Source organism: Rhinolophus sinicus, linkage group LG02, assembly GCF_036562045.2.
Source record: "Rhinolophus sinicus isolate RSC01 linkage group LG02, ASM3656204v1, whole genome shotgun sequence".
Taxonomy (NCBI): Eukaryota; Metazoa; Chordata; class Mammalia; order Chiroptera; family Rhinolophidae; genus Rhinolophus; species Rhinolophus sinicus.
Window position 1 is genome coordinate 51742831 of NC_133752.1, and position 26619 is coordinate 51769449.

General features: G+C 36.3%; 1 protein-coding gene across 3 annotated transcripts; it reads right to left on the reverse strand.

Moving 5' to 3' along the window:
- Nucleotides 1-1995: 1995 nt before the first annotated feature.
- Nucleotides 1996-25572, reverse strand: FGF5 (fibroblast growth factor 5). Of its 3 annotated transcripts, none has more exons than XM_019719937.2 (3): nucleotides 24829-25567; nucleotides 16599-16702; nucleotides 1996-3991 (listed from the first exon to the last, which is right to left on the reverse strand). In XM_019719937.2, the coding sequence occupies exons 1-3, from the start codon at nucleotides 25184-25186 to the stop codon at nucleotides 3644-3646; spliced, it is 810 nt and encodes a 269-aa protein (XP_019575496.2). In that variant the 5' UTR covers nucleotides 25187-25567; the 3' UTR covers nucleotides 1996-3643. The 3 variants fall into 3 exon arrangements, with proteins under 3 accessions (XP_019575496.2, XP_074180492.1, XP_019575505.2); XM_074324391.1 differs by lacking the exon at nucleotides 24829-25567 and adding an exon at nucleotides 24498-24797; XM_019719946.2 differs by lacking the exon at nucleotides 16599-16702 and having other exon boundaries at nucleotides 3841-3991; nucleotides 24829-25572.
- Between the last annotated feature and the right edge of the window lie 1047 nt (nucleotides 25573-26619).

Genomic DNA, 26619 nt, shown 5'->3' on the forward strand with positions numbered 1-26619 from the left:
ATTGGGAAATATTGGGGGACAGTGTGTTTCTCCAGGGCCCATCAGCTCCAAGTCATTGTCCTTCAATTTAGTTGTGGAGGGTGCAGCTCACTGGCCCACGTGGGAATCGAACCAGCAACCCTGTTGCTCAGCGCTCACGATCTAACCAACTGAGTCAACCAGCCGCCCCCAATAATCTTATTTCAAAAACTGGCCAGTACAATTGGGCTGACTTCTAAAAGAAAAATAAATGAGTCGCATTCATTTATCTAAAAGTTTCTTTCAAAATTTTTTCGAAGATCATTTGACTTAAAAATAGATTTCACATGATCAAAATTTAGATGTAGCAATGAAGTAGATCTTAAAATGGGTGTAGATTTCCTTTGACAAGTTAGTTTTGCTTCCCACTGCAGCAATGTCTACAATACTGTTTTCTTTTTTTAATTAACTATACGAGCAATTTTCTGTAACTATAAAAATGGTGCCAGAATTCAAGTGTAGTGCAGTATTTTAATTTTGTTACTGAAAACGTGGGAAGTCATGGCTTAGTTCTTCTTTCCTTTGGAAGGGGGAAAAATGTAAGAAAATTGTTTAGTTTTCTATTTCGAAATCAATTTTATAGAAAATGTACCTACCAGATTTATGGTGTTTCATTTTTAGTTACATGAAATAAAAACATCTAAGATGATATAATTATTAAATTTGGAAATAACTTCTGTTAGTATCACCTATTATCATTACATGATTTTAAACTGCTGTGCTTCTTTCTATAACTCAGCTAAAATAATTATGGTAATTTATATACATCCACACTCTCAAATTAGTTTCTTTATGAGGAAGTAATGGTATATTTTGTTAAATTAATATCAGTGTTATTACATCTTATAGAAACCTCTATTTACCTCTATTGATATTCCAAATAAAGAATATTTTACATTAAATAATATAATTAAACTGAAACATCAGTCTGAGAGTCTTTGTCACCTGTCTCCTGGAAAAATTAGATTCTTAAATTTTAATGTAAAATTAATTGACATTTTTAGATGAACATAATCACAATTTAACAACTTCATTTGAAGTTAAATGGGTCCAGTTATGTTAAAAATCATCAAAAACTACATAAGCAAAAACCCTCTTAGAAAGTTCTAGGTATTAATAAGGAGTTTTATTTATACATGTTTTCTGTACATGGTGAGTTCATTCAATTAATTAATGTAGGTAACTTTATGCTTCAGTGAGCTTTAATTAAGTGCAATTGTGTATGGCCAGTAAACTAAAGATAAGTGTAATTTAAAGGTTTTGTTTTGTTTTAATTTTAGCTTGGCTTTAAATTTTGAAATTAATGAGTTCTGACTTGTATAATATATATTTGGTAGCTATCCTACTGTAACCTTCACATACTAATCAAATCAAACTAGGAGTACAAGACAAGCTATTATGTTTTAGTTAACATAAAACTACCAGCAGCATTAGCCTAATACAATATATGCATTAATTTAGCTTGTTGTTAATCATCATTAATATCATCTTTTCCTTGCCCATTTAGGAGCACATGTCTACTGTTCTCTTGCTTTACAACTTTAATTTTTCGTGCATACTAGGAACTTGATATACAGTGCACAATTCTTAACAATATATTAGAATAAGCTAGAGGATCACTTTTGTGCCTGTAAGGTGATATGCCAGTTGGACAAGACAAATCTTTGCTTGCAAAATATTGTTTCATTTAACCCAAGAGAATTTTAATATAAAGTTTGAAACTTTATAAGTTTCAAATGCTACAAGCATTTCATTTTATATTTTAAAAAATCATACATTAAATGCAGAGAATGTTTAATCAAATTATTGGTTTTATAATAAAACACTATACTAGAGTATATGCATGATGTTTTAATTGATGGATGGATTTTGCTTGTCATTTTATATATATGAATGACAAGCAAAAATATATATATATATATATTTATATATATACAAAATACGTGTATAGTTTGTTTCCATTAAAACAATGCAATCTGCTTCAGTGGTAGTAAGTGAATTTGGCAAGTTTCTACTTTGCATTTGTGCACCAAAATAAACTATACATTTTGTAAAAAAGAAGTTTATCAGTAGTCTCTGAAGGAAAAGAAAGATGCTTATATAGAAACCACAAACTTTCTGTGAACTCTTTTGCTCTTCCTATGAAAGACATACTTCTAAACATTAGCTATACCTTTTTTATTGCCATATTTCTGAAGATAAACACTTCTGTTTCATAGCACTCCATAAAAATGATTACCTAAGAAAATAAATAAATCATATAAATTTTCTTAAGTAAAATTTTCCGTGATTTATGCCCAACATTCAGTATTTGGCTTGACAATTAAATGCCATTTTCAACACATCAAATTCCCAAATTAAGTTTCCCGTATCTCCTGGCCAGCTTTTTAAAAATATACATAAAAACTTTCCTTATAAAAGGGCAGATCTGTTCGCTGGAATGGTTTCCATTAGGATAGGAAACTCAAAGGGTGTTCTACTAAGTAATAAGAATATTTTTGACAGTGAGACTCAACATGGATAAGAGTTACACGATTCATCACCTTCAGTTCTCCTTGTTTATCCAGTAAGTGGGTTGCGCCCCGAGTAGGGATAACAGAGGGTCATAGAAGAGGTATTTTAAGAACTCCAGTTTCATAGTATATGTTTCACAGACAGAATACAATGTTTTCATCCAGCTGTTCAAGAATGAGGGCGAGGGGTAGACAATAGCAGAAATGAAGGCAAGGTAGAATTAGATCTCAAGAAATGCTGTAAACTTAGTGTACTTGTACCTCTAATCTTCTTCCTTATTTCCAACTTTTAATTCAATCAAAAGTCCTTATACTTTCTCCTTAGTTCTAACCCATTATAACCCAGCCACCAAAGGGGTAGGATTCCATATAAAGTCATGAATTTACACACACACACACACACACACACACACACACACACACACACAAATCCAAGCTGAGACTTTGGTGTGTTGGAGAGAATTTAAACAGTTTAAGATGTAGAACCAAACTTACATTATCTGAGGTATGGTAAAAAATATATAATAAAAATAAAAAGTGCAATGAATAAGAAAAATGAAAAAGAAATCCACATGTTACAAATGGGCTATAAACACATTTATAATTCATAAACTGCATTAAAATGGTTGTGTCATATTAATTAAAATAATAAAAGTAAGAAAATATGCTCAATGCAGAGGTACTTTAACAACAACAACAAAAACCCAAAAAGTTAATAAAATATTTTATCTGCATCAAAATATTCTTTAGAAACCAAAAATAAAAATGTATCATGTATGTTCTTTCAGGTTGATCTGTAAAAGTCAGAAAAATATATAGTCCATGCTGTTTAACTTTTTGAAAATAGAGTCCTAGTACGCACCAAGCATAAAGCAAAAAGGCTTTATGTCTTACTGAACTGAAGAAGTGTACTCCCGATATTAGTACAAAGAATTCCAGTTCAGTTCCTATCAGAAAACATTTTTGTTTCAGTCACACTGAAACAAATGACCTGACTTAACTACGGGGTAGTAGAGCTGAAGCTGTGTCCAAAATTTTTCTTCAGAGCTGTAAAGACACCTACAGAAACTCCTGAGGAGAAAGTATGGTTTCTCACAAGGCCAAGATGAACATTATCCAAAACGAAACTTCAGTCTGTATTTCACTGTGTTGGGACTTCTCCTGGGTGTAGAAAGGGGAACCTTTGGCTTGACAGGATTAGGTGGCTTTTTCTTCTCAGGAACAGTAACTGTAAAAGAAAGTTCTGGTTGCTCCGATTGCTTGAATCTCGGCAGGAAGTGGGTAGAGATGTGCTGGGGTTTAACCCGGGGGCTGCAGCCTCGTTTAGCTTTCCCTCTTTTATTCAGGGCCACATACCACTCCCGTCCTGTTTTTTCAGTTCTGTGTATTGCTGAGGCATAGGTATTATAGCTGTTTTCTTGAAATCGCTCCCTGAACTTGCAGTCATCTGTAAATTTGGCCTAGGGGAAAAAAAGAAATTTAAGCAGTAATAATATTTTCAGCATGTAATAAAATGAGGTCTTGTACTATAACGAAAAACCAATAATTCCTTCAACCCCTACCTTCCTACTACATTCTTTTATAAAGAAATATTTGCCTCTTTTAAAGTTGCTTTAAAATTACTATTTTTGTTTCTATATTCCTATTTTATTCATCTTTGTAACACTTATTTCTGTTTACTATCTACTTAATGAAATAATATCAATGCATATAAAAATGACAACAGGAACTCTTTAAAATATTTAAATTTGTTAGTATTTTTTAATTACTTAAAAATTTGTAGATAAAAAATTAACTTTTAACATATTATTTTTTACTTCATAAGCCATCAAGAAAATAAATAGAACGAGATTACTAAGAAACAATTGTATAAAAAACATGAATTCATGTTCAGAAAAATGGGGTCATATTATTCCTTTGAAACAATGATACTTTCTCAGTGTTATCAGTATGATTCATGGTGCTGAGAGAGGGGTAGCATATGGCCCTATTAATATTGCATGTGTTAGAGTTCTTTAGGAAAAAATATATCTTTACACAGCGATACAAGAGAGTATATTTGAAGAAAAAATTACTTTTTGGAGTCACTAGCAACACTTCAGCCAGATAGCTAGCTATTTCTCTCTCTCTCTTTCTTCTTGAAATGCTCATGGAAGAGTAGAAAAATCAGACAAGCAGACGTATGTTACGGTGCACCTTGATAAATGGAATGATGACAGAGGTATGCAGAGGGTACCATGATAGCACAGAGGAAGGGAATCTAAGAGGATAAAGGTGACCAGCAAGGCAGGTGAGCTGAGAAAGGCTTTTCAGGGAATGGAGTGAGAACAGTGTGTTCATAGGTCAGCATGACACTACTGTAACTCAGTGTGACTTACACTTAGCATGCATGGGAGAAGAAACAAGGGGTGAGGTGACAAAGCAGGCCAGTACACACTCTATAAGGGCCTAGTTGAAGAAATTGAAGAAATTAAAGGAATATGGTATGGGAGAAGAGCCTGAGCATGGAGTCAGACAGACATTCCATCAAATACGAATACTGTCAATTGAGGTCTTAGTTTTAGGCTCCTTACAGCACAGTTCTTACACATATAGGGCTATTACGAGAATAAAAATATTTTTCTAGGGAAAAGATCTGTACCTTTCATCAAACACAAGAGTCCATAACCCCCCAAGTATTAGAATTCCTGCCCTAGACCAGACCACCTGGTTTCACAATTTCAGAGAGCACCATTTGTATAGAATTCCTGTGCTCAGAAATATCAAATGTTTTAATGCTTATATATAAAAACACTAAATATATATATATATATATATATATATATATATATATATATATATATACATATACACATATATTAAGTTCTTACTTAACATCGTCAATATGTTCTTGACAATGTGAAATTAAGCAAAAGGATGCATAATGAAATCAACTTTACCATACTAATGGACATAAACAAGAGTTAAGTTCCTATGGCATATTTCTCATTACAAAAACATCACCATACTTCTAAATAAAGATCCAAAAACACTTCTAGTATTAAACATGGAAAGAAATGTGAGCTATACAGACATTTAAGATTAATAAAAACAAGTAAGAAAATTCTTTTCCAGAATTCTTTTCAAGGGTGACTGGAACCCATCCTGGCAGCTAAGGGCACACGGCAGAACCCACCCTGGACAGGATGGCTTTCCATCTCAGGGCGCAGTCACACCCGCACTCAGATGGAGACAATGTAGACACACTAATTCACCTCACATGCACATCTTTGGTATGTGAGGGGAAACCGGAGTCCCCAGAGAAAATCCATGCAGGCATGCGGAGAACATGCAAACTGCACAGACAGTGGGCCCTGCCGGGATTCAGTAGTTTTTCCCTGTACATCGTCACAATGAAACGACATTGAACAAAATGACATTATTTGAAGAGATGTGGTATATATTTTCTATATCAGACCAAGAGGTTCTATACTGGAATTAAAAGTCTTTGCTTTTTCTAATAATGCCAAACTTTTCTTTGCAGTACAGATCACAACATTATAATCTGAAAGTCTAACACTGCAAGGCAATCCATGCAGATCTGTTGATGTGGCCACATGGAATTTTTGACTTGTGCCAAGTACTGACAATAGCAGAAGACAACCAATTTCAGAGCATTCCCAACAGCACATTTATCTTATGTATGAGGTCTGACAAATAAGTTCGCAAACTTGTTGCAACAAAGTTGCTAACCTTTTCTGGTATCAGCGGGATTATTCATTATGAATTTGTACCAACTGGACAAACAGTTATAACCAAGTTTACTATTTGGAAGTGCTGAAAAGGCTGCGTGAAAAAATTAGATGACCTGAACGTTTCACCAACAATTCATGGTTTTTGCATCATGACAATGCATCAGCTCACACGGCCCTGTCTGTGAGAAGAGTTTTTAGCCAGTAAACAAATAACTGCATTGGAACACCCTCCCTACTTACCTGATCTGACCTCCAATAACTTCTTTCTTTACCCAAAGATAAAGGGAATATTGAAAGGAAGACATTTTGATAACATTCAGGACATCAAGGGTAATCCAACAACAGCTCTGATGGCCATTCCAGATAAAGGGTTCCAAAATTGTTTTGAAAGGTAAACTAGGCACTGGCGTCGGCGCATACCTTCCCAAGGGGAGCATATCAAAGGTGACTGTAGTGATATTCAGCAATGAGGTATATAGCACTTTTTCTAGGATGAGTTCGCAAACTTAATTGTCCGATCTCATATGACCGTTTACCTAAGTTATTTACATTGAAGTATAGGTCAATCAACAAAGCTCTTTATTTGGGAGCGAGGAAGCTATATATCTAAAACTTCCACAAGTCCACTGGTGGTTCCCCGGATTTGATCTCTAGCAGGCTGGAAGCTGGTGTTTTAATGAATCACCATCTATGGCTTTCTGTCATCTTGTTGTAACCTACCAGTCTGTCTGGGCCTGTGCTGATATCACTTTAGAAGAGCACACATTTGTTGTTCCTATTTTATTATTATTATTATTAAAAAGAATTTCTTATAAGTCAAATGAAGATTTATCTATAGCTGCTTACCTTTAAAAGGACTGGGCTGTTCTTTCATTTAATTAGATAATCCCAATGTTTTATTTTTTTTTTAAAAGTTATAGCCATCTGGAATGTTTTCTGCTACATAAAAGGATAAGCATTTTAAAAAGGTATGGGGGGGTTTCATTTTAAAAAGTAGCAGGTATATTTACCCTGCTTTAGATTTTTTTTCTTAAAATGCATTTGAAAAACATTTTTTAAATACGTAATACATTATACCTTGACGTCACTTCTACCCCTGTTTCACAAAACTCCCTTTTCCTGAAATAGAGAAAGCAGTGATTGCTGTATTCAATTTTGATGGTTAGGTTTAAGTATACTGCATTATCTAACCTATTTTTTTCCCCTAAGAGTGTCAAAGAAAATAAAGAAAAAATGTGTCATTTTTTTTATTGATGTGGTACACACACACCACAGTGAATTAAACTTATAGCAATTCCACCTTAGGGTCTTCATATGATTAAGAGTTCGCTGACTCCACCCGCAAAAATTATTCCGTCTAAAACCTTTCTCTTTTCCTCTTCAAAATTCGTGTTCTAAAATTCTGTCTTAAGATCAAAGATGGCTGTTCATGCTGAAGATTTTTCAGGGGTCACCTAACTGTCACAAGGGGTAGAGATGTTCAGAATCTGAGGACCCACATACTATTTGCAGTCCCTTAGTCATTCTAAATCTCACATTAAGACAGGAGTAAAGGCAGTCAGACTGTTTTGGCTTTCTTTAATTGACTTCTAATTTAATGTTTTGTCTGAAAAATTCCTCCAGCTACGATGGAACAGAACCATTTGAAGCAAACATTTGAGTGAGTTTTTTCATCAGGAGCTCTAGTTTCTTCTTGAGGGATCGACTGTTCCTGTCAGTATTCCTGGCCTTGTTCAGGCAAGATGGTGACCCTGAGCAGTGTATCTCCTAATAACATACATGAAGCATCTTTATAGCTGACTCACTAAGCAGCATAGGTCTTTGCTACTGGCATTTAAATATACACACATTCACCATTATATAATTTTGGATAATAAATTTCCCAGGCTACTTTTAATTGTTAAAAACTCCCTTGAATTATACGTCCTTTAGCAAATCCATACTTTTAATAATAGAACTGTTTTATTTCCCTAGAAAAACTGAAGTTGACATAAAGATGGTTTCTACAGTTAAGCTGTGAAATAGAGGTGAATCAAATTTCAAATAAGCTGCTGAAATCAGGACCGCAACCCCTCATTGCCCTATCACCATCAGCCACTACAACACAACCAATCATTAAAAATGCTCATAAAGCACCTCTATCTATGTTTCAAATTCCTTATTTCACAAATTTGTTCAACAGATGTTTATTGACTATATCACATGCCAGGCACTGTGCTAGTTGCCACTTTTACAATGAAAAACAATACAGACATGGTCCTACCCATGTTCTTTGTTGACTTAAATTATCTTCGTTTTTCTCTTTAATTTCTCCTGATCTTGCAAATGTAAAAACAAATTATATTCAATGGAACATTACTCAGCCATAAAAAAAAAGAATGAAATCTTGCCATTTGCGACAACATGGGTGGAGCTGAGATTATTATGTTAAATGAAATAAGTTAAATGACAAAGACAAATACCATATGATTTCACTTATATGTGGAGCCTAAAAAACAAAACAAATGAGCAAATAAAACGAAACAGAAACGAACTCATAAATACAGAGGACTGCATTTATGTTGCCAGAGGAGAAGGGGGTGGGAGGTTGGGTAAAAAAGGGAAAAGAGATTAAGAACTACAAACATTCAGTTATAGAATAAATCATGGGGATGTAATGTACAGCATAGGAGATAGAGTCATCAATATGGTAATAACTATCTGTGGTGTTAAGGGGTACTAGGCTTATTGTGGAGATCACTTTGTAAGGTATATATATTGAATCACTATGCTGTACACCAGAAAATAATATAATATAGTATGTCAACTATAATTAAAAATAAGTTAAGAATAATTAGATTAGCAGAAAAAGCTACAATCAACAAGCCATAATTGCAAAATTAAAACGAAATGTTCAAATCAGCTAATTTCTACATAATTTAATATAGCCCCAATTGAAAAAATAAATAAAGCTTAAAAAAATTAAACTATTTTTGCTTGAATATCAAAATTATTCAGAGGAGGGGAAACACGGTGGTATTAAGGAAAATAAGAACTTTTGGATTAGAAGAACACTTTAACTTGATTGTACTCATCTCTTCACACAGGGAGGACACACAAAGGATATTTAGATGAAAGGTCAAATTCAGTTCACAGAAGGTAAAACTTTGGTTAACTGGGATATCTCCCAAAAAGACGAATTCTGCTTAATTGAAATCTGAGGATCAATTAAACCAAACAGAAAATTCTTTCTAAAATGATATTTAAAAACTTTCTAAACCCTCTTAGTTTCTTAGTAAATATCACGTTGTATGATAATCGAGGATCTTTATCACGTTGTATGATAATCGAGGATCTTGTAATGAATGAGGTGAGGCTGTGCAAACCTGTACCAGTTCTCTTTATAAGCAACTGCAGAAGTAAATATGCAGTCTATGAAAGTAATATAGAAAGAGGAGTGAATTTGAAGTAACACCAGTATAAACCTTGATATTTGCTGGGTGTTTAATCAATTTTAATTCTTCCTTTCACTTTGTTTTCTTTGATTTGCCTCTTTCCCTTAATCCTTATGAAGAAATAATTAACCAAATATAAATAATTAAAATGTTTTTATAGGCTGTAAGATTATTAAATAATTAAAATATTATTATACACTGTAATAAAAATAATTATAGACCAAACTGTGCTCTAAGCAAAGTTTCCTTGTGTACGCACCTCTACTTCTCTTTCCCCGGCATCTTTTAAGTGCTTCTTGGTTTTCATCCCCACTCCCACCAGTGGGGTTGCCCCCGACAGGTGCCATTAGCCCAGGCTGTTTTGTATGCTTGTGCAGGATGTTCCCTGCCCAAGGAACCCACCTTTGGTGGTGAATGAAGGCTGAAAGCCAGACCCTGCTCCAAATGCTCCCAAGCAGAGTACCCCAGAACAGGGCAGCATGCACCCAAAGGGGCTGCCCTTTACTCTTTCCTATAGCATCAGTCTCATAAGGGTCAACTGTAGACACATCATGCATCTCCAGAACATGGCCATGTTTCCTGCTGGGCCCTGGCCATCTTTCCATTCTATATCTCAGTTCTTCATACTGGGTAACCAAGGGACAATACAAGCTGGTTTCATAATAAACCAACCTGAGCTCATGTAGTGAAGGATACCAACCACAGGATTTCTCCTCTGAATTTCATAAACTGACTTAGTTTACTGAGGGAGCCGGTTCAAAATGCAGACTGCCCAGGCTCTGTCTCCAGAGATTGTTTCAGTAAGTCTGAGGTGAGACCCTGGACTGGCGTCGTTAACCAGCAGGCCATGTGATTTTGATGCAGGTGAGATGAAGACTACACTTGGAGAAACGTAAGATAGGAGTTTTCTTTCTGATGCTCTTAATTACTCAATAAAGCAGAGCTATTGAGCGCTACAATGTGCCAGGTGTTTTATGTATATTATTTAGTTCTCACAATAATTCCATGACTATTAGGGTGTTATTATCTGATTTTCCAGTCAGAGAAGTAAAGAAAATGATTCATCTAAAGCCCCACATTTATCAAGTGCCAGGGTAGGCCTGTGACTTAAATCTCAGATCTTCTGATCCCTAGATTCAGGCTCTTTCCATAACACCCAAGGGCATCTCCTAGGCTTTTATATAGTTCCACCTGCCCTGAAGTTGCTCCATGTTAAAACACTGATGAAAAACAAGTGCCACTCCTCAAACCATCAGAGAACATAATACCATCTCTTGCTTTAGGCTGAAATGGATCTCTGAAGCTACAAGTCACTTCATCACACCCAGATTTCCTCAACAAAATAAGCCTACTAACCAGCTTTACATAGTGTGAAATTAAGGGAAAACTGGTATGTATTGTAAAGGCGGAATCCTGAACCCATTTTTGAGCCTGAATTACTACACGTTTGCTTTTACTGTATAAATGGAAAGCTCTTAGAGGGCAAGGGAAGTTTCTATTCAAGTGCCTTTAGGTAGCTCAAGGTCTGGAAGAGTGGAGTGCTTAGTAAGTTATTTTTTTAGTGATGATGAGAACTATTGCTCAAGCTTCCATTTCCTTATAGTTAACACACCCAGCTTTAGGGGCTGTCTCCTCTCCTCACTCTGCCCCCAGCACAGGAAGTCCAGTCCAGAATCTCATTCCCGGCAAGCCAGCTGGCACCTTCTGAAACCAGGAAAGGAGGACGTTCTAGTCCTCGCTTAGGGCTGATCAAGCATACATTCCATGCCTGTTTCGTAAACTCTGCAATTAGCTTTCCTTCCAAACATGATCCCTTAAAACCCTGAGAAACAAAAATAATTCCACCGCATGCTTCTCTTTGGATCTTTAAAATAAGCTCAAGTTTCTTCGCAATAGGCAATGAGCTATCATCCATACTTTATGAAAAGACTGAAGACTACACAATAATCACCTTTTCCGGGATTTTTTTTTTTTTCAGGAAAAAAACAAGATGAACAGTAGGGCTCTGAAAGAATTATGAGATTATGACCATAGGAAATCCTTGCCTCTTTAAGAGCTTGATCCTGGGAATTTTGCTTTCCAATTAGGTTCCTTTGGGAAAGGAGATAAGGGGCTACTGTATGCACAAAAAGTTTAGACCTAAAGAAAAAAAGGTCAATGATGAATAGGATTTGGGGCTGGTCTAAATATCTGAGGGGTCACAGCTGCCTGACCCCCAAATCAGAAACTCTTCTAAGAGAGGAGATTGGGAATCATGAAACAGCTGTCTGAGAGCAAATTCAAGACCTTTTTTTAACATTAAATCCTGAATACTTTCCAGGCACTATTCGAAGTGTTTTATATGTATTATCTCATTTTAAATGCTCAACTATCACAATAGATTATTACTTTAATTTTCCTACTTTTAGAGCTGATAAAACCAAGGAATAGAAAGATTAAGTATAATGACAAAGTTTAACTTAGGCAGAATGACACAGTCTAACCGTGCTCTTAACCACTACACTCAGGAAGGCCTTTCACTCTGACATCTGGACCCATCTCAGATAAATGCAGAAAGGCCCTCTATGGCGCTTTCGATAAAGACAACAAACCTGAAGAGAGAGCAGGAACAGAGTAAGGAGGGATCAGGGACAGATGGGCAGGCAGAGCAAGAGAGACAGGAAGAGAAGGGTGCTCAATTCTACAGGGGACCCCAGTTTGGGAATGAGTGAGAAAGTTCCCAGTGAGGGCTCTGACTAGCCCTCATGACTCTTGGCGAAGCAATTACCTACTCCTACTCTGGATGATCCCCAAAGCACTTTGAGAAGAACATACACCTTCATCCTTATAAAGAATGCTGAAAAAACCTGCATGGTACGAATGTGTTAGCATTGTGTATTTAGAGTATACTCCCGAGGTTTTAAGGAGAGCTGTACATCGATTAGTATGAGTGTGTAGATTCAATGAGTGAGTGCACGGAGCAGTACAGACTGAGATGGTTGAGGTTCAAAGAAATAGTCTTCCCGAATTCACAAACTTAGCATGCAAAGAAAATCAACATAAATGTTGCCTAAGTCTAACCATTCTGGGCTGATATTTCTGTTTACCATCTTTGCATCCACAGATGATGAAGCATTTTCTCAATGAAGACTTTCTGTGAACACAACAGACCTCTCTTCTGTTTTAAAAAGTTCATCTTGAGAGGGGTTCCTGCGCAAGTCATTATCGCACTGAATAACCAACATTTGTAAAACTCTGTGACAAGTTCTGTGGTAGACACATCCCCTCCTTTCTAGATTTTTAAAATCAAGTATTGGAGATACAGAAGTAGATGGGGAAAAAGATCTCAAAAAGACCTATGAATAAGACAGGGAGAGACGGAGGGAGGGAAACAAGCAAAAGATTCAAAGCATTCATTCTTTAAAATGTAATTTGAAATGTATTATTAAAACCTGCAATTATTAATTCTTATAAAATAATATGTGAAAACAATGCAATTAGTTCCAAACAAAACAATATCTTCTTTTAAGCTAACTTTTACCTACCAAATATTATAGTGTTCAAAAAGAAAGAGTATTTTAAAAGGTTATAGTTCTGGTTAAATCACTTGTTAACTGCATTAACTTAGGAAAATACTTAACATCTCCAAGACTCTTTTTTACCTAATTATACAATAAGGTGATGTGAGTGAGCTTTTAGAGAACTATGTAAATACAATATCTCTGTCTAGTAACTAATGTATAATATTCTGATTGTTACTATAAAAGCAAAGTTAAAAAATTTAGTTATCCATGAATATTTCTCAATACCATGTGGGTTTACTTGCCTCAGAATTATATGAATACTTTATATTTTCAGTTCACATTTACTTTGTAAATAAAACCCTAAAGGTACTCTTTATTAATTTTGTCCCAGTTTTATTGAGATATCATTGGCATACAACATTGTGTAAATTTAAGATATACGTGATTTTACACACACAGCAGGTCCTCGAATAACGTTGTATCCTTCAACATCATTCTATTATAATGTTGATAAGAAAAAAAACGTATTCCTGTCCAGGGCCACCGCCCGTGTGGAGTTTGCACATTTTCACCCATGTCTGACTGGGTTTCCTCCAGGCACTCCAGTTTCCCCATATCCCAAAGATGTGTACATGAGCTGAACTGATATGACTATATTGTTCCCGTCTGAGTGTGGGTATGGGTGTGACTATACACTGTGATGGAAGGGTGGGCATCCTGTTCAAGGTAGGGTCCCGTCTGGTGCCCTGAGCTGCCAGGAGAAGCTCCCGCCGTCTATAGTCCCGCCTCTGAACTATAAGAGAATAAGCTGGTTGGGAAGGAATTCTCTTGTTTATAGTAATCTGTCTTAAATATCTGTATAGCTCACATTTCTCTCCATTTTAATATTAGAAGTGTTTGGGGTCTTTATTTAGAAGTGTGGTGATGTTTTTGTAATGAGAAATATACCATATGAATTCAACTCGTGCTGATATCAATTAGCCTATGGTATGCCTATATACAATATATACATATAGCTCAAAATTATTGTAAATGTACTCTTTAAATGCCTCTGCACAATTATTAAAGAAAATCATGAATTTACACATTTAATCCTAAAAGCATAAGGGTTTTAGCCTTTCAGTGATGCAATTTTGTAAAACAACTAAATCAAATACTGTAATTCTACTTAAAGTTACAAGAACAATTTTCCAACATGTTTAAATTGAAGCTGATAACAGGAAATAAACCATCTGGGCATAAAACTGATAATTGCTGGGATTAATACTATTTCTGAATTCAAAATCCTTAAAAATAAATCACTTTATAATTTAATTAAGTTTCCATCTAGAAAAAAAGTGCTAATAAAAGCTCTGATAAAAGAAAGTAGGCTTAGACAATCCGTTTAAAAGGAATCCACATAATCATACAACTTCATTTTTTATCTACAATTCAGCTCAAAGTCATCAGAATGACTTTTATATCAAAGAGCTGCAGTGAGTGACAAGAGCAAGACTTGCTTTGTACTGTTTAAAAGTCATTATTCCATGAAATAACTTTAGCCTGCCAAGATGAGAAAAAATAACAGATGCTGTTTTTGCATTATCTGCATTATTTCAGCCAGCCATCCTTAGACATTTGGGTCAAATTTCTGGAAATTTGTTACTTGCTTTTGACAGAGGAATCATGTATCCTAACCTCTCAGTTTGACCTTTCTAATTGGCATCCATTTGTAATACTTCGCTTTCTGTGGCAATTAGCCTTAAACTGGCCCAAGTTTAGTCTAATTTTGTGCATGTACTGGGGCATGAATCTGATTATTTAAAAAAATTAAGATTTTCACCCAAAACAAACAAACCAATAAAATTTTTTTTACATGCACCGCACATTATGATGCTTCAATTTTGAAGATGTTTCAATCTTTTTACAACCTTGAAGTTAACTGAGGAAAAATCATTCAGTGCACATGTGTTTGATCATTGTTTTCTATTCTGTATGTAGATTTTTCAAAATCAAATTTTTAATAAAATGTTATGTCCTACTTTCACAAAACAATGCAGACATTTGCCCCTTAATGTAATTTAAAAAATCAAACAGCAATTATTTTATGAATACCATATTATACCTTGCTAGAATATAATAAACCAGCCCAGAAAATGAAATAGGTAAATCTTTTTATAATTCTTGCAATGGGTGATTAAAGAGGTTAACAAAGGTTTTCAATTTATATTAATAAACTGAGATATTAGTAGTTTATTGTATTTAGATTATCACATAATAAGTAATATTTTTTGAGCACTTACAATGTGCCAAATACTAATCTAAGACTTTTATGTGTATTATCTCATTTAATCCTCAAATAACTGTAAAAATAGCTGGAATTCTACTGTCTTCTCCAAGAGATATTAACAAACCAACTTTGGATGCTAGGGAAAGGAAAATTGAATCTTACACATTTAACCAAGTGAAATTCTCATTGAATTTTTTAAAAGATCTGTAAAGTAGAAATCATAAATAGTTAATTCCAACAAGAATTAAAGAGAATGAGAATTAAAGGACTAGCACTGAAGACTTGCTTTTTAAAATGATTAATGTGACAAAACTTAGTACACTACAGAAAAAGTATAAATCACTTTTAAGTGCTGTGCCTATGTACTAATACAAATTAACAGAATCTGTGAGTAGGAAAACTAAGCTAAACATATTATCTTTAAAATGCGTTATTGTTTCCCAAGCAATCAGCATTTTCAGAACAAAACATAGAAATCTATAATTTATAAATTGATTACAAAATGTGGTCTGAAGAAATGTTTACAAGTGCAAAATTAAGTTTTTATAGTTTTAAGAACTGTTTTTGATGCAACAAAAATACAAGATGAGAATTCTGCAATGAACTGAATAAAATTTCGCTATAAAAGGTCAAAGTTTTCTCATTATTGGTTTCCTCCCTCCATACTTAGTAATATGAAAATATGTTGTATAACTTAGACCCATTTTTGACATCATAACAGCTTGTAAAATTAAATAAGAACCTGGGCAACTAAACACACACACGCCATAAACATGCAAATTTAAATTGTTACATTATACATTATTTCCATACTATTTCTTCTCACTTGGACCATGTTTAAGAAATAAATAATGGCAATCACTTTGAGAATGTTATTTTCAAATATACGTAACCTTAAAATTTTTTGTGGACTCTATCTTTCCAAGTAAATAAAATATTTACATGATTACTTACACAAACATACACAATTCTCTTGGTTAAATGTACATATAATTTTACAAAAACAAAAAACATTAAGTTCTCTGGTCAAATTTTCCTACCTACTAATTTAGAAAATTACTTAATTCCATTTTACAAATGTAAAATCTCCATAATGCTTTTAACAAATATAAAGTGGTTCTACTTACACTTGCATGGAGTTTTCCTTTTTTTGACATCGCTAAAAATTTGTTGCTGAAAACTCCTCGTATTCCTACAATCCCCTGAGACACAGCAAATATTTCCAAAATACCTAGGATGACAGAAATCCCAAAATAAAACACAGACTCCTCCATAAACCATTGTGAAGAACTGAATTGCTACATAAATTCTTTCCATTCTTTATTATGTGATTTTTAAAAAAGAATTTAACATTTTTGATATTCATTATGTAAAAAAAAGGCTAGCACTCAAGTGTTTATTTAAAGTGATAGATTTCAAGATTCAAAAATGTAGTTCTGTTTCATTAGTAATTCTTTTTTTCTTACAAATGATGTCACTTTTAGTAAACAATGTATTGAGTTTGAAATAGAATATTTTCAAATTCTAAAGGAACTGAAAACTTTAAAAAATATTTTTCAAAATAATTCTCATACATTGCTTTTCTATCAGAGATAATACACTACTTTTAATATTAAAGCACATAAAATTTGTACTCAAGATTAGTATAGACTGTTGAAAGCCTTGAAAATAATACTTATTTACACAAAAGAAATCCCTCTTCTCAAGTTATCATAATTATAAAAGTACAAATCAATATATACCATATTTTGAGTAGCTCATTTAAAGATTACACATAACAAGATACTAAAAGCATTATAAATAATTTGGTATTATTGGCTCAATGAAATGTTTAATGGATTATGGATTATGGCTTGAGACATCTTGCATTTTAAATGACTGTTCTGGAAAATATTTAATGAGGTATTTTATTACGTTATTGCTTATATTTGGTATTTCATAGTTAATATTATCAAGTCAAAGTCCCTCTGTCTCCTATAATTTGAAAGCCCACATCCCTAGGTCAAGAGAATCATGCATCACAATTCACAGAGTATTTTAAGAAAGATACTCCTAGTCTGTATATAATTGGAATTTCTGCTGGTTTATCACAGAGTCATATACATTATATGAACACGAGAAAAGCATACTGCTTTTTGATAATTGTCTACATTAAATTGTAAAGAAAAAAAAAAGACAACATAATATAGTTCACTAGAGCTAGTAAAAAGGGAAAAAAATTTCAACATTTTAATCTATAATATTTTGAGCATATATACTAATTAAGATCTCAATAGGACTCTGTTGAATAGAAATTCACGTGACTTTCTTGAAATAACAATCTCCCACTGAAGTATTTGAAGTACATACAAAATTATTCAATTTACAAAAGTAGTAAATTGTGAATACACATATATGATTTGTACCGTGTTTCCCTGAAAATAAGACCTAGCTGGATAATCAGCTCTGATGCATCTTTTAGAGCAAAAATTAATATAAGACCTGGTCTTATTTTATTATAATGTAAGACAGGGTCTATTATAATATGATATGATATGATATAATATAATGTAATACCGGGTCTTATATTAATTTTTGCTCCAAAAGATGCATTAGAGCTGATTGTCTGGCTAGGTCTTATTTTTGGGGAAACATGGTATAAATACATATGAATCTTTATTGAGCACTTGTGTTGCACAATGTGACCTAATGCCTATAAATATATTAAATACTGCCCCTTATTTATTCAATTTGATTTCTTAATATTTGATCGGAAAATTTATGGAAGAAAGGGCTAGCAGAACTATTAGTTTTGTTTAAGTGTTCTTAGCCCAGAGTAAACAAAACACATCTCAAGAAAATTGCAGCTACCAATTATGGATGTTTCTTCAAAAGGAAAAAAAATAAGAAACTATTAGAAAGGAACTACTTTTGCTTTAGAAAGAAACTGCTGTCTCATAAATTCTTTTTTGCAAAATGTTCAAAATACCATTTACAATAGATTTTGCTGTATAAATTATGACTGTGATGCACACCCAAAGATCTAGAAGCATTATCATGTTATCAAATAGTAACAAAACACACAGAATGCTTTGTAAAGTTAAACACACTATGGGATGTTAACGTGTTTAATAGTATTTAACAAATCATGACTAGAAATCTGATATAAGTTATATTTCTATCAAAATTATAGAATGACATTGAAAACAGCATTAATGATTTTGTATATTTGGGAGACGGGCGATGTAATTGTGAATACTGTGTAAATGTGTTAAAAAGCGAGACAGGGAGAACATGAGAAATTGTCCATGTGTGGATTGATAGCTGCAAAAGACACAATATGGAGTTCATAGAAAAGGAGAGTTGGTTGTATGTTTCCCCCAATTTATTCATGGTACTATATTGTTAAGAGGTTTTTTTTATTCCATTTTCTGGAAAATTACCTGTTTTTGTGGGAAAAAAATGCATGGCAGCATAAAAGATAAAATTCTCATTAAGTATATGTGTTTGCTTGCTAACATTTAAGAGGTCAAAACAAAAAGTCTCTATAAATAGCTGTTTAGTGGGAATACTGCTTTGCCTATGTAAACTATAGTTGTCTGACAATTAACATTCTATTTTTAAGACCAATTTTCTTTTAACTTATTTACTAACACATGTTACATTCTGCATGTATATATGAGTATATTATGCAAAATTTGCATTGTAATGAATTTTATATATGAGGAAGATGAAATAATGTATGTGAAAGTGTTATTTTATTACATACTGCATGGTTTCTTTTCTTGTAAGTTCCATCATAAAAATGACAGCTTGCCTGAGAATTAAAGAATTTTATCATTTTAAAAACATTATATTTACATGTATACACATTAGAAACATGGTTATCTTTGGTGACCGTAACAAATGCCGTTTCTTTGGCATGGTAGAGGAAAAAAAACTGATTGAAATGCTATTAAGGGGGAAAAGGAAGTGAAACAGTAAGGACAACTCCTCTAAAAAAATAATATTGAATTGAAAGCTTTAAAAATATACTTTTACATATATCATTCTGTTTAAAATTATGACAAATACAGAGGAAAAAGATGAGGTTAAATGAAATATTTTTTCACACATGTAACTTGGGTATGATTTTCTAAATCTTAATGTAATTATGGCATAATATTGTGATCACTGTTAAGATAGGAATTTACAAAGTAATTTCAACGTCTTTTTTTTCTAGAATATTGGAGCAGATTCTACAAGTCCCACAATTCAACTTTCTCCCCTCCCTAGAGATCACTACGCTAATATATGCCAAATATTTGTAACTCACTAAAGATTCTGCATAATATTTTAAACCCATGTATGTTAAATCACACATATATAAATCCCAAGGAGCATTTCTCTAAAACTGATTTTTTTCCAATTTCAGTAATATCCTGACTCTTATTACCCTGTTTCCCCGAAAATAAGACCTAGCCAGACAATCAGCTCTAATGAATCTTTTGGAGCAAAAATTAATATAAAACCCAGTATTATACTATATGATGTTATATTATATTATATAAGACCGGGTCTTATAGTAAAATAAGACCAGTTCTTATATTACTTTTTGCTCCAAAAGACGCAGTAAAGCTGATTGTCCGGCTAGGTCTTATTTTCGGGGAAACACGGTAGTAGGAGTCAGTAATAATGAATTTGATGGGAATTTACAATTTACACTGTGGATGCCAAGATGGTATACTTTGTGGAAGGCTAAATGTGTCTCACAGATGACAGATAATCAACGAATGTTAAGCTAAATTGGATTGTTTTCTTTGACTTCACTACCTCTCCTTCCCTTTTCAGGGTACCCCACATACACAAGTCTACGGACACATGTTTTAGTACTCTACTGCTATTAATATTTTCGTCCTCACCTGTTTGGGGAGTGGGACAAGGGGAAAAGATCAGTATAAATTAATTCACATTAAAGTGTTAGTGACAATGTGTTATTTTTCCTAGGGTATTCACATTTAAGAGGATCAAAAGAAAAGGGCACCTCAGGGATGTTGCCCTTTTCTTTTGATCCTCTTAAATGTCAATACCCTAGGAAAAATAACACATTGTCACTAGCACTTTAATGTGAATTAATTTATACAAAAAAAATAAAAATAAATAAATAAATAAATAAATAAATAAATAAATAAATGGCAGTGCTGAGAGAAGGAATTCTCTCTTAGTGGAATTTTGGGGTTGACATCTAGGTTGAAGGACAAGCACTTGATGTCTTTCAGATTATACACACACTGTTTAATTCACTTATTTACCACACAGACATGCAATTCAAAGTAAATTAATTTCAGTAAGAAAATATATACCTAGATTTCTTAGTTACTTAGTCCCTTCCAGATTTTTTTTAAATACAACAGGACTCTACTAATGACGGCTGATATAATTAGATAGACTTCTCCCTTTTCTCTTTTTGTAGTGAATAAGACACAGATAGTCAATACATTCAGAAGCTTTCAACAGCACATCTGAAAATCCTAAAAGAAAAATAATTTAAAACTGAAGGTTCTCTACTTGCGTCCCTACAGCAACAGATAGACTGCATTGTTACCAAATCTATCTTAAAATACCCAGTTCAGCAGTCTTCATTGATTAGACTAATAACAAATTTTACACTTGAGTTCTTCCATACAGTAGACACAGATTCTGGTTTATCTAGTTTTGCAGGACTATATAAAGGTTGACCCTACATGACAGCAAAATTGATTGTGAACTAAGATTTTTAAAAATAGGTAAAATTGAGGATTCAGTTTAGTCAAAATATATGATAGCAATTTTCATATTTCATGTGAACACTTTGGTTTTGTGTAGCCATAGCCTTAATCGTTTGCTCCCTAAATTGACAATTACTTAATTGTCTATTCTTCAATGACCCAATGTAAATCAGCAGAAGCACTGTATTGAAACTAAACTTGAAAGCATAAAACTTAAAGCAACACCTTTGCTTCTATTCAATAGTTGGATTTCATCATCTATCTTGTTCATCTTTCTTCATCCTTCCCTAGGATTTCCCCATAGTAAGAGTTTATGTGAAATGAACTTGATTCTTTGTTCTGTCTTCGAAACTTGGGATAACTATTGTACAAGAGAACTAAGAATATATTAAGTAATATATCTTAACTAAACAAATTATATTTCAAAAATCTGTGGCCAGAGTGTACTTCTGATGGTGAAACTAGAAAACACTGTTTGCAAACATGTTAATGTCAAATGATAGTTGGGAAACATATATGTATATGCAAATTATATATATATGTTTGTCTGTTCTGGCAAATATTACAGAAAATTATTGACTTTAAAAGAACACAATGGCAAAGTTTTGACTTTTCTAAAGTAGCAAGCTATGACAAAAAAAAAATGTTTTTTTTTCATTGCTCACTCAGACAGTAGAATTAGATGATGCGGTAAAACTCTGATGTACCCTTTATGGATCTCTATGATTCCAGCTCTCCATGTCTCTTGTGAGACTTAGACAAATGTTTTCTCATATACTCTCACTAAAAATCCATGACCAGAACCTTAGTTTACATATGTCTCAGGAAACCATCGAGTGCTATGCCTTCAAAGAGGTATATGACCAACTGTAATTAACTTGCTTCTGTTTTTCTTTCACAGGGCAGAGACTCATTTTAAATTTCCAAATTGTATATTATCCTACTAACCAAGACATATTCCATGAATTTTTCATGGATCAATGGTCATGAACTCTTATGAAATAGTATTAAACACTCCAGACATCACAAAGCAGAAAATCACCATGATTTGAACACTTACATTATGAGAAAAACCTATGGAAGGCAAAAAACAAACAAACAACAAACCCCCAATTAACCCAAAAGTGATCAAAATATCAAGTTGGTGAGGTACCTATACTATATTGGGTGCAGGAATAAATGAATGAATGAATGAATGAATGAATGAATGAATGATCACAAGCTGTGTGAAACATACAGACTAAACTCTGAAAGGCTATTGTAAACTGGAATGAATTAGGAAAGTGTTAGTGAAATTAAGGAAGTTCTTTTAGGCACTGTTTAGGAAACACTTCTGTTCTTTTGCAGATATCCTTCAAAGCAGATTTTAAAATAAAGTGTACCTTGGGAATAACATATTGGTCAATGTCTTCTTTAGCTGGGTTTATTGTTTGGTGAGCTGTTTTCACTTTTCTTCCTATGTTTTTCTACAACTGCCCCTTGGGTAAGGCCTAAGCTGCAAAAAATACTTGTCTATATGGTTTCTTCCAAGAAAAGAGGGTGAATATCTTGGAAACAAGTCTGGTTTTCAGAGATCACTAACACACCCAAACCCACCCCAGACACATTCTTTTACTCCCCTGGGATCCAAACTGCTGCTTGAGGCATGCTAACTTTAGGTTTTCCCCCTTGGAACACAGAAGTTATCCTCTGTTGGTGCTGATTTTCTGAATAAGCTATAAAAAGACCAAAATAGAAAAGGTTTTCACATAAGAGAAAGGAGGAAAGATTTCCTGGAAGTGGAAAATAAGCTCTGATGTCTGATGGAGTAAAGAGCTGGGTTGGACAAAATGAGGACAGATTGAAATACAGGAATACACAAAAACCCTCCCTGCTCCTAAAAACCTCAGAAAATTCCTTCACCCTAACAGATCTTGCGCTTTATCACCGAAGATGGTGAGTTGTTTGATAAGAGTAAAATGAACCTTAAAAACATAGAAACAGGCTCCTCTAAGAAGCGTGTGGGTGGCCCTGGGACTCGCTGGGACGTATGTGGAAGGCCACCTCACCACGTGCCAGCCGCACAAGCCAGCTGGAGCTGCACAGCCCGAATGACTAGTCAGGGACAGGGGGCGGGCATGGACCCGCTCCTCTTCTGGCGCAAACCTCCAGATCTGTCTCACCCCGCCTCCTGATTCCCCAGGAGAAGGCTAGCCAGCCCGCCACCCTACGGCTGTGGACACCTCCAAGCCCGCCCCTCTGTGGCGCCGGCGATCCTCCGGAGCTTGGGTAGGACGCCCAATGGCTCGTGGGGTCCTTGGTTTGAGACGGAACAAGTTACCAGCTTCAGCTTCTTCGATCTTAAACAAGGAATTTATACACTCAGCAAATTAAGTGTGCAATTTCTGTGGGCCACGCATTGCTCTAGGCAGAAGGAAAGCAATAGTGGTCAAAACAATGAAACTTACAGAGGGTGGAGATTGAAGTACACCTGGGAGCGACCAGGTTCACACTTGAGAGCCGCGTGCCCACGAGCAGTGCCGTCTGCTGACCAGGTTTCCGCTCTCCCTGGTATTTCAGAGGCCGGGGCTATGGTTCTATCCGTTGGGCTAATTTCCCTGGGGCAGCTCTCTGGCCCTACCAAGGTAAAGCCTCGCAGAGATCGCCTCAGTCCCGCACACAACCCCAACCCCAAACCATCTCTCCCCTAAAGGCAGTGAGAGGAAGCTGTATAGCGTCAGTGACATTCTAGAAACGCAGACAGGATGCAAGGAACAGAAGATGAGAAAGGAGGGAAAGAGAGAGAGCTAAAAGGAAAACTCAGAGAATTTAAAACTTGGGCTTAAGAAACACCTACACAATTTGCACCTATACCGAATTGAACCTCTTCTGAATTTCTTCTAAAATAAAAAACTTTCCCCTAATTGTCCTGTGGGACCAAAGGCTGGCCACTCTTCCTAACAAGGTGTTGTCTGGGTCTCAAAATACTAAACGTTGCTAAATCCATCTACAGAGTTAACAATGCAAACGTCCATCAGGTCGCCCTCTCCAAACGTGTCCAGTTTTAGAGATTACTGTCTTCTCCCAGGCAGAGTATTTCTGGTCTCCCCTTAGGATACGTGCAAGCATGTAAACACAATAGACATGCCTATTCATACATTATATATTATTTGGGGGTTTATGGTGACAGTTCAGGGGAGATAAGATTTGATTCTTCTAAAAATTAACTTTCAGCTATGGGCTGGAAAAAGAGATGCACTTTGATGCCTAATGAAAAATACTAGCTTAGTAAACAGAAGCAGAAAGTAAACAGAAACTAACCGAGAAAGATTTTTGTTTTTTCTCCAGGCACGGGCTGGAGGTCCTCTTTGAGACCAAGGTAAACTGGAAACAAGGTGCCTGTCTGTGCACCAGCCTCCGGATAGCCTACACTTCAGGAATCTCCATTCCTTATACCCACGAGTGGGGTGCGCGTGTGCGCACCATATAGACGCATCTCCACCCAACGCGCCCGGCGATTTCGAGGGGTCAGATGGGTCCCAGCAGCCAGGGCTTCGAAAGGTGCGCTGATGGCCCAGGGAATCACCGGTTGTCCCTCCCGAGGCTACCGCCGCCGCTTAGGATGTGTTTTGCAGGAGAGCGAGCAACTTACTTAACATATTGGCTTCGTGGGAGCCATTGACTTTGCCATCCGGGTAGATCTGCAGATGGAAACCGATGCCCACTCTGCAGTAGAGGCTGCCGGTCCGGCGCCCCGAGGGTGTCCACTGGAAACTGCTCTGCTCCAAGCCGCTTCCTTGGCTGCCCAGAGAAGCCGCGGAGGGAGAGGAAGCAGAGGAGGAAGAAGAAGAAGACGTGCTACTGCTGCTCTGGCGGCTGCTGGCGCCTCCCGGGTTCCTATCAGTGGCAACGGATCCCGGTTGCCCTTTGGGGGCGAGGCGCTTCTCCCCGTGAGCCCAGGCGCTGAGAATCAGGTGGCTGAGGAAGAGGAGGACGAAGGACAAGCTCATTCTTCCAGTAGCGGGGGTCCTAAGTACATCTTGTAGGGCTGGTTCTGGGCTCTGTAGCCCCGGTGCGGCTGCGTGCCTCTGGCGCTGCCCCCCTCGCCGCACTGGGTGGACATAGCCTCTGGGAAGAGAGAGGGAGAGGGGGAGAGAGAGAGGCCACCCGAACGGATCTCGGCGCTGGCACTGGGATATTTATAACGCCAGTGATCTCACTGCTCGGTGCACGCCTGAGAAGCTTCCCCTCACCCGCCGCTTTGTGTACTCTCTGGCGGGTGCCGGGAGAGAGCCTGGCGGTCCCGGGGGCGGGGGTGTGGAGGAGGGAGGGGATGACAGAAGGGAGGGGGAGGAGAAGCCCAGAGGAAAGGAGCTGCACCCCGACCCCGGGCACGCGCACACCAGGGCCACGCACCCCAGCGGTTCTCACGCGCCACACAGCCACCCTCGGACTAGAGCCAACCCTGCGCGGAATTCAGCTTTGCGAGCGTTGAGTCCTCTCGGGGCAGCGAAGGAAATGGGGGGTTAAAACGTGGAGGTGAGTTCTCGTCCTCTCAACCTCTGCGCACGCCTGCGTGTCAGCGAAGCACTCTTGCCTACCCAGGACCCAATTTCCAGGTTCTCTTCCCTGTATCCAGCGGACCCCTTTCACGACTCTGGCCTGGGAATCCCCGGGGAACTGCGTCCCTCCAGGAGATCCCACTGCTTCAAGTGCTTCGGCGGGGAACCAAGCAAGGATTCATCGCAGCTCAACTTGGGAAGGCTTTGGTGTGGCCGGGTTGGAGGAGAAGGCTGTTTTCTGTTTGGTGGTGGCTGTCACTGATTTACTAAAGAGTTAAGGAAGGGGTTTATTTAGGGTTTAGAGAGACACTCTGAGCCATTACGCCACGAGTCGTGCTGCTTTCCTGTTGGAAACTCTCCGTCGCGCTAAATATTATGCCGAATTTGTTTTTTCCTTCTGGGAAGCTATCGATCTGTGTCCGGGAGAGGGAACGCTCTCGCACACCCGCGCTCAGAGCCGGGCAAGAGGGGCAGGGGCTGGGCACCAGCACATGTGACTGGCTGTCCAGTTGTCCTCTCTCGCCCCAGGATCCCGTTGGCAGGAAGGATTAGCTAACAGCTCGCTTCAGCTTACTCAGAGCTGCCATTGACTGAAGGGCAGACCCCAATGAATGATTAATGATGCGTGCGCTGGATTTCAGGAAACCTGAGAACCGAGAATTTCCATGTATGCAATGCCCCTACTGTCATTTATCTGAGAAATATACCTGACTCGCATTCTTGGAATAGTTCTGTCTGAAAACATATTTGAAGCTTTAAGCTACGCTCTGATACATTATTCATTGGTCATTTTAATGAAAAGGCTGTGATTTTGACCGATAAGGTCAATTCGCATAAGCCAAGGTTTATGCTAAGATATGGCCTCATCCATTATTGAGTAC

Excerpts from the sequence above, each read along its gene's own strand:
- FGF5 (XM_019719937.2), bottom strand. The coding sequence starts at position 25,186 with ATGAGCTTGTCCTTCGTCCTCCTCTTCCTCAGCCACCTGATTCTCAGC. Across the intron at positions 16,703-24,828 it reads CCACGAAGCCAATATGTTAA|GTATTTTGGAAATATTTGCT; the intron begins GTAAGTTGCTCG and ends CTGTCATCCTAG. Across the intron at positions 3,992-16,598 it reads AAGGAAAACTCCATGCAAGT|GCCAAATTTACAGATGACTG; the intron begins GTAAGTAGAACC and ends TTTTTCCCCTAG.